This window comes from Polyodon spathula, chromosome 1 (genome assembly GCF_017654505.1).
Source record: "Polyodon spathula isolate WHYD16114869_AA chromosome 1, ASM1765450v1, whole genome shotgun sequence".
NCBI classification, from domain to species: domain Eukaryota; kingdom Metazoa; phylum Chordata; class Actinopteri; order Acipenseriformes; family Polyodontidae; genus Polyodon; species Polyodon spathula.
In genome coordinates this window covers 3,551,770-3,568,272 of record NC_054534.1, presented here as the reverse complement: position 1 = coordinate 3,568,272, position 16,503 = coordinate 3,551,770, and the positions used below count along the sequence as shown (strand labels likewise).

The 16,503-nt window shown below is 40.1% G+C and overlaps 1 protein-coding gene across 1 annotated transcript; it reads right to left on the bottom strand.

The window, feature by feature from the left end:
- Positions 1 to 689: 689 nt before the first annotated feature.
- On the bottom strand, positions 690 to 12,232 carry LOC121312807 (creatine kinase S-type, mitochondrial). The gene is made up of 10 exons (XM_041244594.1): positions 12,124 to 12,232; positions 9,752 to 9,920; positions 8,832 to 9,030; positions 7,830 to 7,925; positions 7,402 to 7,623; positions 5,787 to 5,872; positions 4,885 to 5,008; positions 4,123 to 4,257; positions 2,953 to 3,078; positions 690 to 2,212 (listed from the first exon to the last, which is right to left on the bottom strand). The coding sequence occupies exons 2-10, from the start codon at positions 9,898 to 9,900 to the stop codon at positions 2,096 to 2,098; spliced, it is 1,254 nt and encodes a 417-aa protein (XP_041100528.1). The 5' UTR covers positions 9,901 to 9,920; positions 12,124 to 12,232; the 3' UTR covers positions 690 to 2,095.
- Positions 12,233 to 16,503: the final 4,271 nt, after the last annotated feature.

Sequence of the window (16,503 nt, the reverse complement as noted above, 5' to 3'; positions counted from 1 at the left end):
AGCCAGACAATGTAACGTCAGGAACTGCACGTACTAAACAGAACTAATAATAGGTAAGGTCTTGTTTCCTGCTGCCAAACCTCCATTGGAACTGCCCACGTGCAGTGACAGGGTTGCACGCACTGACATATACCACTGCAGGGTTGAAATACCCTTGATTCATCAGCAGGTAGTAAGTCTATGGACTCTGAGCCAGGTCAACCACAGTAATTCTTACTGCTTATCCTTATAGGACTATAACAATACACGTCACTAAGCTTTTTTCAGGAAGGCATTATTAAGCACAGAAAGACAGCTTTCTAATGACTCGTATTTGACAATGTTCTGTATTTAGCAGGTGTAGACCCATGCAGTTATCATTGATGTAACAGTGTCAGGTAGGTTTTCCATGTTTTCTTGTGCAATTTTAATTAACTGTAAAATATATTTCATGTGATGAAAAGTACACATATGTGCATTGTATTTTTTGATCCTATAGTTTTGTCCATCAACCACTGATGCCTCAAGCAGTAGGTTTTAATAAATCACATCCTTTTTTATCCATTAGTAGAACAGATTCTCCTTTGCAGTGGCCAAGAAGACTGAAGAGCTGCAGCAATACACAGTCGCAGTAAAAGTCATGTGTGGAAGGGGAGCGTTGCAGTCACGGCTGGCTAGCAGTAGGAATATCACACACAGGAGTCAGGAGGGATAGTGAAGCGCTGTGGAGCACACTTTAATCTTACAAAACAAAAACAATTCAACATTACCATACCAATTTCACTTATATAACATCCTTCATGTACACACATCCCAGGGCACTTTACACAAATAAACAGCAAGTCAAAAGAGCTCCGAACTGCTTGCTGGTGAAAGGCTAAATCAAAGGGACATGCTTAGGGTTAGAAATAGGGACAGACTCAGCATTCCGGGTACAAGGTGGCACCCTCAGGTTTTCAATAGAGCTCTTGGAATGATCAAGAGGCCATCATTTGCCGATCTCAAAGTACAAGTTGGTTTAGAGGGAATAAGTAACTCACTTAGACAGGCAGGGCCAGTGCCATTGATAGCCTTGGAATAGAGGAGCAGTGTTTTCAAATAAATCCGTTGCTTCAAGGGAAGCCAATGTAGTGACCATAAAACTCAGGAAATACAGCAAATAAAATACAGTAGCTGTGCTTTAATTATAACTAAAGACTGATCAGAGACATGGCTCTGCCTTCTTAATGTCAAATGATATAATCCAATGGAATGCAACAGGAAAGGTTGATGTGCATGTATAGTGTCCATGCCTTCACACACACACAGTACACACAAACTGTAGTCCATAGCTTGGATTTTCTTTTATTGAGTTGTATTAAGTTTAGATTTACTGATCAAAACTTCACATGGTCATGGAGTACCAGCCACAATCCTAAAAGTTAAAAGTGGGTTTCCAAAAGAAATCCCAACAGATTTAGTATTTCAGTTCCAATCAGAATATTGCAAAGATCATACATATACCAAGAGCAGACAGTATAAAAAAAGAACATGTAAATCTAAAAACTACACTGCAGTCGGACAGATTCTTTCAATCTCAAATCACAGTTCCTGTATGTTGCTCTGCATTTTACACTGACCTATTTACAGAGGACAGTAACAAAGGGCAAACTCGAATTCAGGCAATGAATGCATTGCCCTTTGCTAGGTCTGCAGTGGTATTAGCAGCAGCGATTAACATATGTATTTGTACTGAGATGTTCAAATTATTATCTTGTGTAATAATAGCAACTACTGATATGGATTTTGTGTCAAAATTATATTGCTTCCATCAGATTGGACTCTGTAAACGGCTCAAAATAAGGGCCACTTTTTATCATTTTATTTTTAACGTAGATACGGGGGTGTGGACATATGTCTTACACTCCGTATCGATGAAAGGAAGGTCTACCAAGCTTGTTAGGAAGAATAAACACAGACACAGAATAGCTTACATTTGAAAGGTTTATTTTGAACAGTAACTATTTAAGAGGCTAGTATAGATGTAAGACCTTCAGTTTTGCAGCAGTTCCCAGGAAGCAGGACTCGTGTGTTGCCCCGTGCTGTGGTACGTCTCTATTGTTCAGACAGTCGGAGCTCACTTTCTGAACTGGGAGATGGGTGGTGGCACTTTGATGTCCTGACCCTTTTCCAGTCTCTTCTCACAATCAATGAGATAGTTGACCCCGTCGATCACCAGCTGAACAAGTTCCACCTGCAAAAGGAAGAGGAATTCAGGTTAGGAGGAAAAGCCATTGAATCACAGAAGCTGTTTCCACATGGTCAGTACATTAGTATCAGTCAGCTGGGGCCGAACCAGCACTGATGGGCCGAAAGGCCTCCTCTCGTTTGTGAATTTTCTTATCTTTTTATGTGCTTATGTATAATTTGGTTTACTGTCTCAAATATTGTGATTTAAATATTAGCTAGGTTTGTGTTCCAGTGCTCTGATTATGAGTTCAGGATCTGTTCTTCAGTTTAAGTTGGGTGTCTGTATTGGTAATTTCATTAGATGGTGCTTACTTCTATAAGGACACTCTGCCTGATCTAGCCTACAATGAATATGTGTCTGACAGAAATATTAAAATAAACTAAATACGTTCAATGGCAAACATTCCTACTTCAAAGTATTTTTTCAATGTCTTCAGCAATGAGCACTGAAAGATACTTTTAGTTGAAACTTTGTGAAATATTCAGTTACTTTGAGCATTTTTTACTTTAGCTCTATTGGGCTTTTTAAAGTTACGCATCAAATGACAGGCAACTAAAATAGAAGAGCAGCACCTGAGCTCAAAAGTTCCCTTGAGATCCAATCAGAGTGTTTGCAAAGATCATACATACACTGGGAGCAGACAGTATAAAAAAAAGTAAAACTATTGGAGCTGATAGCACAATGAATGTCATATTTAGAAATTACAGCAGCACAAGCGCTCCAGTTTCAGAACGTGTTTTTACCTCAGATCTGCCAATACGATCCAAATTGGAAATGTCGAATGTATCTCCCTCAGCAGCTGTGTCCACACCACCAGTGCCGCGTTTCTGAAGTCTCAGATTGTCCAGGACCTTGGACAAGCGCGGATCCTTTAAAAACAATAATAATAAAAAAAAAAAAAACATCACATCACGGACAGCTGTCTTCTCAGGGGTTCCCTAATATCACTCTGCTGAAAGATGTGGACGCTCAGTAGCTCTAATGAAAATGCTTCTATATATATATATTCATATGAGCTTAACATGTAGCCTACAGCACCCAGTGCTCCCAGGTGGTCTCCCATCCAAGTACTAACCAAGCCAAACATTGCTTTGCTTAAGCATTGCATGGTAAGTTTGATTTGAAGAGCTTTTTGCCGTCAGAGACGTTGGCCAGGGGTCACTACAAGGAAGTAGCTCTTTTTGACCCCCAAATGCTTCAGTGAGATTATACAACTGGCAGCTTGACTAGATTTAGGGTGAGTTGATCTTTCTTTTCCCCCCTGCCATATGGCCCTTAATAATAACTACCTCTCTTATTCCTCTGATGCTTACACACATTGCCTTTTCATTCACTGTGAAGAGGCTACTGCTTGTCCTTTCTGTTTTCAGTACTGTAGGAATTAAGTGGAACAGTGGCAAGCTCCTTTGCATTGATTTTAACCAGGATGTATTTAAAAATGTGTTGCCTGTAAACTGAGTTTCCATGAACGATGAGGGTCTAACCTATCAGACAGAGAGGGCACATTGCAAATTTGCCAATTCCCCTAACAAGTGTCACAGCATAGACTTACCTATTACGACTAATGTGTGTCAGCATTGTAAAATGGACTGTTATCTAAGTTTTGTATCTAAGTTGAAGTGCTAGAGCAGGGGTGAAGAATTCCACTTCTCAATTGAACCTCCTTCAGGGTCTTTATCGGTTCATTATTTAATGATACCTTTAGAACACGTAGGACTCCAGACCTCGCAGACTGGAATCGTGCACCCCTGTGCTAGTGCATTAACCCCACTGCTTGGCTACATTTCTAACCAAGTTCAATCTTCCTACTTGAATGATCCTGAAAGGCACTCCAAACAAGATCTGAAGGCAAGGATATGGAAAGCAACACCCAGTGCTGCTCATGATAATAAAGTTTCCAAATCAATAGGTACCTTGCTGAGGTTGGGGATCTTTACGTGCACCCCGGCACGCAGTCCAGTGCCCAGATTAGAGGGGCAGGTCAGTATATACCCCAGGTGCTCGTTCCACATGAACTCCCAGCCTCGCTCACAGATAAGCCTTTCAACCTGCAGGACACAACCAAAGCAGTTAGACCCAGAGTGGATGAGCGGTTCTCTAAATATACAGTACGTAAGAGATACAGGGAGACTCAATATACTGTACCCCCAGATTACTACACACTGACTAAACTACCCCCAGATTACTACACACGCAATATCTAGTCCTAAAGAATGCCCTTAGCAAGTCTCATCCCAATTGGACAAGCAGTTCTTTAGCTACAGTATATGCAAATCTCTAAAATGACATACAGAAAGACATTTGAATGGACAGATAAACAGAACACATATACCCTGGGATTATGATACATTCAATCAGTTGTGCTAAAGCAGGTTCTTAGCACATTTCATAGTAATTGGTCCTGTGGTTCTTTAGGCACTGTAAAACTCTATAGCATGACTACAGCACAGACAGATGGATAGATATATGGACAGTCATATCCCCAGTGGTGATGATAATGGGGTTTTCTACGCGTGTTGATCGTGCATTACTTTGGTAGCGTAAGTAGGGTATAGATGGAGCTGTAGGGAGCTAATGTAATTTTATCACAGGTTAAGTGTCAGTGTTCTGATTGTCACTCCTAACACTTCTGGGCTTGTGTGAATATCAGTGCTGTGATTTTGGTAGAGATTTACCTCCTTCAGTCCCCGGCAGAATCTTTCAAAGACTCTCTTCATGTTTCCACCCTTCTCCATGGAGATGACCCTGGTGTGGTCCTCCTCATTAATCCATATCAAGAAGGTCTTGTCAAAGTTGTGCCTGTCAAAACAACAGCACTTTTATACACTGGGTTTGGGAATGAATCCCTTCATGATCAAACGCAGCTGTCCTTGTTTATTTTTTGTGAAAAGGCTACAAAACAAAAAAAAACTCAGCATCCTTAAACTTTGGAGTAGAGACTGTCATAAAACAACAGAAGCAGCCGTTCTTGGGTTTAGACATCCTCAAGTCTGCCATTATCACACAAATACTGAGAGAATGTTACAGGAACTTCAGATAAATGGGATGCAGTCATTCAATCTGCATAGAATAGTTCACATCGAAATCGTAACTTTGGTGGAAGATTATGTAAGATAATGTTAAATGTAGTTCCGCTGCCAGAGTGGCATTCACGTCCAGCACATATATAATATCCGAAGACTCTAATGGGCAGGTTTGTAGCTGCTGTAAACTAAGGCTGTGGAACTCAAGGATAATCTCTTAAAAGCACAATCCTTGAAGTGCTAGTTCATGATCGGACAAGTACAAGGCTTTTTTATGGGTTAGGGGTCTATTTTGAAAGGCCTGTTTGTCTAGTCTGTAACGAATGATGACGTTTATAGAACTGCGTGACATGAGACAACCTGGGGGATCTTAAATTACAGAAAACTACTTTTTTATTAAAATTAGTTTTTCTTTCTTGTCATAATCAGCTTCGACAGAGCACAGACTTATTCAATGAATTCCATGCAGTGGGCTGAGAGTGTTAGGATAAAGACACAGTCATGCATGATGATGATGATGATGATGCAAGCCTCTGCATGCCAGTATGACATACCAGATTCCTCTGGCATCTGGCCAATCACGTGCCATCCCAGCACAAGTCAACAAAGGGGAAACTGGCTTATCAAACAGGAAGTGGTCCTGAAGATCAAAAAGGTCACAGGGAAGGGTTAGACACAAACATACTGTACCAGGAAGATAAGAAAGGGAAAGAAGGAATATATGAAGGAAAGCATGTTGATAACCTGGAAGGTACAACCCAATCGTACAGAATGATCTGCTGCAAGATATGGAATGATTATTAATCAAAGGAAGGTCTTTTCCGAACCTGAAACCACATTTATCCAGATCCAAACAGGCTGCAAACCTCAGCATTATTCAGTCTGGATCACAATAGTCCTAAGTACCAGGTGGCAAATTTACATTTCCTTCAAACATGGAGCACTATGTATTGAAAATATGGAAACCAGAAGCTAGATCTAATCTTGTGCTTTCTCCAGACGGAATTAAAATATTTAGTGGAAATTTGCTCTGAGAACCAGAGGCTCCTTGCGTCAAACCCTGGATAAACCAATATGAGATTGGATCAAAAGTAATGCAGAAGTTTCTTCATTTCAATAGTGATCCTCTTTAAGACACAGTCCACCTCTGTTTCCTTGTTGCAGTTGCATTTTGAGATACAGATGCTCTGACTAATTTGGGCACCCACTGTCATGTCACTGATGAATCTTTGCTTCTACTAACATACTTTTTAAAATCAAATAAAAATACAGCTATGATGTAACCCTGCAGGGTATAGGTTGAGTCAAGAAGACTACTGTAACCTTTCAGCTAATGCCTTCATCAGAATACCATAAATAACTAAACCAAAGCATCACAAAATACAAGAATGCACAGTTTAGACTAAGAAGATGTCTACTGGAGGGCACAAGTGACTATAAAGGGTTGATCTTTCTCTGCTGTCTTACCATATCCCACGAGCATCGGGCCAGTCTCTGGCCATACCGGACGCTGTTAACAGAGGAGAGACAGGCTTATCAAAGAGAAAGTGTTCCTGATGTGGAGCATTAAAGGAAGAGCAGAGAACCAAGGTAAACACCAACAACCCCAAGGATTAACCACTAGGAGAAACCTGAACTCAAACACACATGGAATCAGATAAACTAAGTGCTTGGCGCTTTACTATCGGTGAAATATATCACTTTGAGTGATTTCTACTTTATGGAGGTTAAAGGAGATCCTTTGGTTGTTGAGTGCACAATATTGGAAAATGTGCAGTACTACCGTCAAACTAATTCAGCGAGTCCACAAGAATGCCTAGCTTTGTAGAGCATGTCTTCAAGCTTGGATTGCCCTATTGCTGCTTATTCTTCAGTGTATGAGGGTTGGGGTGTAATAAATAGGGGACACTGTCTGCTGTAAAAATGTGGAAAACAGTTCCTGAGGCTGGATAATGTTGTGCTGTCTCCAGACACAATCAAAATGTTAAAAATAGAAATTCCTAAAACATACAACAACCTGCCACCTCAACTAGTCTGATAATAAAGTAATTGACACCACTTTATATGTCTCCCTGAATCGGAGGAACCTCAGGGTTTCTCTTTGTTTCAGACCCCAGTTAATGTGAGATTCCCTATTCCTCCCAGAATTCCTAGCAGTTTGCAACTCACGTCAATAAGCTGCTGCTGCTCTTGCTCGGTCATTTCCCCCAGGCGGTAGTAACGTCCAGCCAGGTCACCCTTGAGTCCAGCAAGGGCCTGGACAGCAACATGCTCCACCTCCCTCCTCTCGGCCCGGGAGCAGGCAGGCGGCAGGCTGAGGCCACGGATACTGCGGCCGGTACGCACTCGGGACGAAAGCACGTAGCGCTCGTCAAACTGGCCGTGGGTGATCTGAGGTTATCAAGAACATAGACAGCCTTTTATTATTTATCCTAAAGGTTACAGGCACCATGCAGCCACCATTTACAGTAGACCAGGGATGTCAAACTCAGTTTTCCCAAGAGCCCTGTCACTGTCTGACATTTGATCTGCAGGCCAGTCTTTATAATGATTTTGTATTCGTTATTTTCTTTTGGGTGGTGAAGGGTAGAAATTACCTTACTGCTGTCCAGGTCAGTGTAGTGCTTCATTGAGCGTGGATCATAGCCATTGTGCCTCTCCTTAATGACCGGGTCAAATATGTCAGCAAATATCTGTGGATGCAAATAAGATCAATCATGATAAATACGATGAGCTCTTGCTGCCTGTATTTGCCAGTAAACCTGTAATACACTTGTGGTTTAAATAAAACGTTTCCTGTTGTACTGTAGTTGGGCTAAACCTTAATTTGTGCAGCAAGCTAAAATAATAGCCTAACAGCTTCAGAGTCAGGGTTATCCTCAGTGATGCATACCTGTTACCTGGCAACTTTTTGGAGAACCATTAACAGCAATGCAATAGGTCTATTGACAGGTTAATTGCTAAAGAGCTAACTTCAGTACGCTATAAATGTATAGTGCACATCTTAGTTCCAACCTCTGACTTGAAGAGACTACAATTATAATGTACAAGCTTATGGGTGATAGGAAACATACGCTGTACAGTTTAACTGGAAGAAAATATGACAGATACGTCACTAGAGACAATGTTCAGTCAATCCCTGTTGCAACTTGATGTTTCATTACTAAAATACACCCTGTGCACTGTCAGGAAAGATGAATAGTGACAAGTTTGGAAATTTGACCTTTGTCCTACAGCTCCCTCTGTGTGTGACGCGGGACTGTCTGGCTGTCCAGGAACTGGTTTAAGTAAAGCACTTCCAGTTTATTTTTATAGCCATGTAATCCAGTCACGTGAATCACTCAGAGGTGCCCTTGCTAGCCTTGCAACCCTTTCTGTGCTGTATCACAGTACGGTTTACTCACTGTTGTTATTTTTTATACTTATAACGTCTTTCTTGCTTCAAGTATTATCACAAATGCATCAACTAACAAACTCTGCTGTGGATTTGTAAATGAGTCTGCAATATGCATGTTTGCAGAGTTCTTTGAGTCACGAACCACATTCATGACTTTTCCATCAAAGTGCAGTTCTGCAGACCTCTAATTTCCCTTTCATACCTCGTAGCTTTCCTCATCGCCGGCAACCATCCCCACTGTTTTAATGAAGGGGTGGCCAGGGTTATCCACCCCAGTCTGTATGCACTGGTCCAGGGTCCAGTTATTGGGGGTGACTTTGTCCCTCAGTCTGGAGTATATGGCTGGGGTGAGGTTCGTGGCCATGCAGTTGTTGTGTTTGCGGAGGTCAGGAAAGTCAGCACTGTGAGGAAACAAAGCTTATTTAACACTGTTAAAAAAAAAAAAAAAAAAAAAAAAATTAAAAATCATAAGAGAATCAGCAGGTTTAATCACAGGCTGTTTGAAAGACTGAGAGCCCCCATGTCAATTGTCAATAAGAAATAGCCAAAGCATTTATTTTGTCCTTTTGGCCAGCAAAGCACCCCGAATCTTGATTGCCAAACAGCCTGTGGCAGTGTCTTAAAATACAGCTGCTGCTATTGTAATTATGATGAGCTATTGGGCCCTAATCACACAGCTTTAACCCTTCGGAGGCCTTCAGGGTCTCAAATACTCTTGATAGTTCTGAACACCACCATTTCAGTGTCCCTTATCAATCATTTACTTTAGCTTCATGCATTATACACAGAAAGCCAGTGACTGCAGAGTTCAAAGTGTGATTCTTTTATTAGAAGTTGTTAATAGGGGTATTCCACCTAAATCATTTTTTACATCAAATTTAACAAAGATTATCTTAAAATAAGGACCCTGCTCAACAGAAGGGGAATTTGAACCAATATTTACTAGCCTCTTGTCACAAGACAAGATTTACAGAAGGCTAAGTAATGTATTGGTGTAGACACCAAACATTTGAATTTAGAACTGTAAAGTAAAATAGGACCCTTTTTTTCTGGGACCTGCTTCCGAACCAGCACCAAGTCTCCTAAACCAGCATGACCAGCTGAGAAGCAGACTGTGCAGACCTGGGAGGGTAGAGTTTTCTCCTCTCAATGGCCCTTGCGTAATTGATGTTACTCATGAGGTAGCCAGTAGCCAGAGCTCCAGTCCCGAGGCTGGCAAGCAGCATGGCTGTCCTACGACCAGTCAGCACTCTGGAGAAGGTGCTTGCCATCCTTGTTGTTTGAAGGTCAACTGTTGATCAAAATGAAGATACTAAATATTTAAATGCTAAGTATTTATGAAAAACTCTTAGATTACAACATTTGCAATCCTATTGACTAATTGGGACACATGACCAAAAATCATTTGGGCAGTCAGAAGTATAAAGAGCTATCGCCCATCTGACATGACAGTATAAACAGAATATCACAGGTTTAATAAAACCGATTGACTGGAGTTTGCAAACTAAACTGGGGCATTAGTTTTCATTGTAGTCCCCATCTCCTGTTAATATTTTGTATCGATAATTGCAATCAAGCCACCTATTGTTATTATTAATATTATTATATTTTTCTGAAAAAATGATCCACTAAGATACAACATAATGTCATGAAAATGGCCTTTCAAAATATACTTGTGTCTATGAATCGTTATACTTTACTACTCCACGTGATATATCTCATAATGTATCAAAACCGACTTAAAAAAAAAAAAAAACTTATTTGACTAGCTAAAGACTTACATTGTTCTGAGAATAAGGCCCACAGTAATTTAATGCCATTAGGTAAGACAATAAGAAACTTAGTCACATTTGTGTTCCTGGCTTAGCTTCTTATAGTTTTACCTAAGACTCCCAATTAAGCGTTTTGAAGTTATGGATAATTAATGTAATTATACTGGAAGAGCTCCTGGTACTGTACGATACCAGGCTCCAGTGTGTGAACAGAAATGCTGGACGCTTAGCGGCAGGGAAAGTTGTATTAATAGAAACAAAACTAGATTAAGCATTAGCAGCGCGTCCCAGCTGGCACCAGCTCTGCACAACACATGATTCTCGGTGACATTTTAAATAGGTCAAAAGGGCTTAGGAAGGGCTGGCAGCTAAGGAGAGGGGATGCAGAAAGAGCAAATACTGGTCTTTATCAAAATTATTATTTATTTAGTTAGCATTTATTTAAAATGAATTTCATGGTATAAAATCAACACTCACAACACAAGGAGAAGAATCAGTGTTGCTTCTTCGTTGATGAGTAGTGATTTTATTAACATCTATTAAACATATGTAGCTGGCAGATTACTGTTTCTAATTAATAAATGTTTAATGTGTGCAATGTGTGTGTTTATTATGATTTATTAATTCAGTAGTTGATCATAAATGACTTTATACACACTTATACAATTCAATGGACACCAATACATTATCAAATTACAATCTGATGAACCCAGAAGCTGATTGTATTGAGATTTTGTAGATAACAATGAAATATTTCTTCACAATCCTGAATATCTGAATCCAGCCATATACTTTAAACACTCTATCATAAATCCTATAAAAATATAAGAAACTGAAGTGGACACATCGCAGCCATTGCCCACCTATAGCATCTTATCGAGGACTGTCGGTACAAGCACAGTGTTGTCCTTGATTCAGAAGGGAGTGTGCAGCACGTGAACAGTTCTGTTTTATATCATCTTTAAACATGAAGCCTGTTGCTCAAGGTCACAGGGAGTCGTCACAAGCTGAGTTAAGAGTGTTCCCTTTTCCTGGTACCAGGTCTCCTGCTTTCATGTTTGGCTACAATAATGATTGTAATTCACTGACGATACACTCCAGTTGTTGCCATTGTATTATACAGTTATACATGCATGCAAGCAGAACATGCTGACTTCTATTTACCTGTCCTTTACTCCTTTTTTGCTTGCTGTTGTAAGAAACAAATGACTGTGCTTGTCAAGTGCCTTGGAGGACACAAGACTGAAATATTTCACATGTGTATCAAACTATTATCTCATCCAAATATACTTTGTGGAGATCCTTGGAATGTTGCACAATTAAGACCCAAACTGCAAAGTACTGTTTGCATGTTTAAAACTGCTTTCCTCTGCTTTGCACAGACACCTTTGCAAGTTATATAGTGGTATATAGCCTAGTAAAGAACAGCATAGTAAACTGTAATTTGGCACAGAAAAGCATATTAAAATAAAAAAGCATATTAACTCTTTCAGTGCTCTATACAAGTCTAGAAAAGGTAACTGCAGATCACTCTAATAGTATAGGAAAGATAACTTCAGACAAGTAAACTAATCACGTTTTCATAATAACTTTTCAGGTTTTAGTCTGACTTCTTAGTTCACACTTTAAGATGCAGTGCATATAATCAAATATCCCCAGTCTAGCAAGCCCAATTCCAGTAATATATACAGATAGTACAAATGTGATCATACACTACAGTACCTGTTGCTCTATAGTTGTAGAGAAGAAGGTAATGCGGCACACAATCCAGGAGACAGGAGACAGGAGAAGTGTGAAATGAGCTGACAGTTCCTGTAAGAGCTGGATTAAAGGTGATTGGGCTGGCCAATCCTATTTCTACTTACAGCATGCTAATCACATGCCCTCGGCCCTGGTTAGCATGCTGTAAGTAGAAATAGAAACACAGGACGGTCATCCACTCCAGGTGTCACTTCACCACAGAGGCTGAACTCTGTTGAGTGAATAAGACATCAGCGCTTCGTACTTTCAGAAGAGCCTTTAGAAACAGGCGCTCTGATTTTCAGGGTTTTTTTTTTTTTATTATTTACATTTTTACTGTTTATAACACCTGGTTGGATTTTGAATATGAAAACAAAGAGGTTTAATCAGTCTTTAATGCACACAGAGTGGAGGACAATCTGCTCCTATTGTTTCATTTCTCTTAACACATAAAACAGAAGCAGCTTTACATTTTAATGCACTTCTATTTTAAACACCAATTGGTAAGATTCTGCCCCTATGTGAAGAAACAGTAATGTATCTTCTGTACACTGTATAACAGCTGCACAATGTGAATGAAGGAACTCTGTTGGGTAACTCAATGTTGCCTTTTCCCGTGCTTGACTGTACATATCTGTTACTCACCATGCTTGTATTCTGTGTACAGTACATGTACTGTATGTGCTTGAGCAGGCTTTCATTTATAACGCTGTGTGTGCCAGAAGGTGCATATTAGCTTACTTCTAAAACAGGTCTGCATCCTGCCAGAGTTGACTGCACATCCGGTTACAATATGAACTTTGGAGGGGAACCAGTAATAATGTTATTACAAGGTAATGGAATTTAAAGAACTGATTACCACTCCTTGAAAGGTGTAAACAGTGATACAAAGCATCCTCCTTCCACCTGCCAGCATAGCCGCATTCTCACTTCTGTTGTTGATTTTCACACAGTGAATTGTTAGAAGAAGCCAAGGATTCCTGATAAATGGGTTTCACGCACGTGTGTTAAAGTGAAAATAAAGGCGTGCCCTACAGTGATGGTTAAAGCACAAGAACAAGAGTGACCCTAGGGCATGAAAATCTGTATATCAATTCATAATTGGCAGTATGCCATGCATATAGCAGCTTGCAAAGTGTTTCTTGTTTTTTCTGTAGAATTGTACTTGAAACTTGACAAGACACATTGCATTTACCATTGATTCAGTGGGCAGGGACTGCCAACGAAAATGAGCTCATGGCTAAATCTAGGTACAATGCATCTTATGACATGTCATGAATGTTAAAAATTGTATTTTGTTCCTGTCAAGTAAATACATAAATAAATAACAGCATTACTTTGAGCTGAACAATCCAATCAGAAAACAAGTCTGTGCTGATAACATTCCTTTGTTGGTGCAAGTGATGTCATAAAGCCATTACAGAAAGCCCCATTGCTTAATGTGTGTCATATTTTGTACCGATAACAATTACTATTTTATGTTTTTTTTGTTGTTAGTTCCTAGATGCCTCTTAACAGGAAGTACTTTGGATTTGTGCAAGCTGATTCGTTGAGACAAACCATGAGGTTCCAAATCGAGGGTATGACATTTATCTATTCAGCTGCACAAAATGGTTCATGCGTGTAATAATACAGCTGCATCAGCTATAATCCCAGAGCTTGTTATGGAAAATCCTGCCCCACCTATACCAAGGTGAACTGGTTGTCTAATCAAGAGGAGTGGTTTTAAAAGTTCCAAGCTATGCTGGTATGGTGACAATGGAACACTCGTTAGCAAAGGAAATTGCTTCCAATTTAGAAGTATTAAATTTGACATCTGATCAGCTCAGTCAGGAAAATTAGAGAATTACATGAGTATTTGTTACTTTACAGAACATGAGGAACACTAGACTAGAATTTACCAACGCTGTTGTGGTGCTGAGGCACTTCACATCCAAAGAAAGCACTTTTATTTTCCAGTAAGGGGTCTTGAACATCTCACAGGTCTGGATCTAAACTCTCTGGTTCCATTTCCAGAGAATCATCACTCCATCTTACAGGGGACTGTGCTCCGCCTGTTATGCAGCAGCTAACAACGCAACCCCTGGCAGAGAAGCACAGTGCTGGCTCTCGTGCATGCCTTTCAGGTGTGTTGTGAGGCTTGCTGAATCTTAATTGTTGAACTTCAGGTTGGAGGATGCCTTAATGCAAAACAACGACACACACAGGCAGCATAGCTCACTTAATAGAAGACTTTTATTATACATATAGGCATGGAATCAGAGTAGCTGTACACCATGGGTTTGTAGTAAGTGGGCAAAAAACAAGATTTTCTACAATCCTATACAAAGCAAATGCCCACATGAGGGGTTTCAGCCACTGACATGCTCAACATGCTGGGCTGTGCACTTCTCAGTTAATGCAGTGCGCTATCTAGCTGTTCATTTATTCAATTCATTTTTTACTGAATCTGCTACATATTTTTTCTTTGCAATGTTTCACACTAAAATCTACCATAAACTCACTTCGAACAAAAATACTACTAATAATCAAGGAACATAAAGTTTCACATTTCAAAACAATTAAATAACAAACCTACTAAAAAACATGTTTAGGACTGGCTATATACAAAAAAGGATAAAATAAATATCTGATAAAATAAATACTAAAACACTTAACCCTAGTCATACAAGCAGAGGTTAATAGTTTTCAGAACTTCCCTGTTCCTTCATTCAAGCCTCGGTTTGTGTGCAATGCTTTTGTTATATTAAAATGGTTACAGCTAATACAATAATGCTATGCATGTTAACTGACATGCTCTTGCATTCGCTATGCAGATCTCTCATGCAGCTTGGAAAGAGGCATGTTCTAGCATTCCTGTATTCTTTTCATTTAAACTAGTGCATGCATATTTTTGTATAAAATCAAAAGTTTATTGGATTATAGACAGATTCAATGTGACACGTCTGTAGGAAGCAGGGTGTGTCTGATACAAAGTGTTGTGCAGACTGGTGCACACTCAAGGCAGCTGTCCAATTCCCGCGTAGAGTGTGACAGACTGACACTAAAATGAATGTGTGGATCTGCTCTAGGTTAAACGAAGCTCCCGGTTTGCATGCCCTCCTGTCATGTAATCTGTTATACTTACACTACCTACTATGGGTCATTTCAGCTCTGGAGTCTATTCAGGTTCAAAGCATGCCACTGCTTAGGGTAAATATTTGAAATAAATGAAATATATTATGGTACTATATATATATACAGTGCCTTGCAAAAGTATTCAGACCCCTGACCAATTTTCTCATATTACCAAATTACAAATGGTACATTGAAATTTCATTCTGTTTGATATTTTATTTTTAAACACTGAAACTCAAAATTAATTATTGTAAGGTGGCATTGGTTTTATGTTGGGAAATATTTTTAGGAAAAATAAAAAACTGAAATATCTTGCTTGCATAAGTATTCAACCCCTGTGCTGTGGAAGCTCCCAGTTTGCACCGATGAAAGAAATTGCCCTAACGAGGACACAATTACCTTACCATTGGCCTCCACCTGTGAACCATTAAAGTTGCTGTCACATTTTCTGGATAAAAACCCCACTGTTGAAGAATCATTGGTAAGGCTGTGAATCTGAAGGAAAATGAAGACCAAAGACCATTCTACAGAAGTTAGAGATAAAGTAATACAAATGCATAGATTAGGGAAGGGGTACAAAATAATATCCAAGTGTTTGGATATCCCAGTGAGCACAGCTGGATCAATAATCAGGAATTGGAAGCTGCATCACACCACCCAGGCACTGCCAAGAAAAGGCCGTCCCTCAAAACTCAGCGCTCAAACAAGAAGGAGACTTGTGAGAGAAGCCATAGAGAGGCCAACAATCACTTTGAAGGAGCTACAGAGTTCAGTGGCTGGGAGTGGAGTAATGGTGCACCAGTCAACCATATCAAGAGCTCTGCATAACACTGGCCTGTATGGGAGGGTGGCAAGAAAGAAGCCGTTACTCAAAAAGTAGCATGTGAAAGCACGTCTGGAGTTTGCCAGAAAGCATGAGAGTGACCCAGCTGCGATGTGGGAAAAGGTTTTGTGGTCAGATGAGACCAAGATAGAGCTTTTTGGCCAAAACTCAAAGCGCTATGTGGGGCGCAAACCTAACACTGCCCATGCCTCAAGACACACCATCCCTACAGTGAAGTATGGTGGTGGCAGCATCATGCTGTGGGGATGCTTCTCATCAGCAGGGACTGGGCATCTTGTTTCAATTGAAGGAAGAATGGATGGAGCAAATCTGCTTCAGTCCACTAAAAAACTGACGCTTGGGAGGAAATTCACCTTTCAGTAGGACGATGATCCCAAGCACAAGGCCAAAACAACATTGGA

Bases quoted from the DNA above. Each gene is read 5' to 3' on its own strand.
- LOC121312807 (XM_041244594.1), bottom strand. From the start codon at position 9,900: ATGGCAAGCACCTTCTCCAGAGTGCTGACTGGTCGTAGGACAGCCATG. The intron at 5,873-7,401 runs GTGAGTTGCAAA...TTTGATCTTCAG, and splicing joins AGCAGCAGCAGCTTATTGAC to GACCACTTCCTGTTTGATAA. The intron at 4,258-4,884 runs GTAAATCTCTAC...TGTGTCCTGCAG, and splicing joins TCTGCCGGGGACTGAAGGAG to GTTGAAAGGCTTATCTGTGA.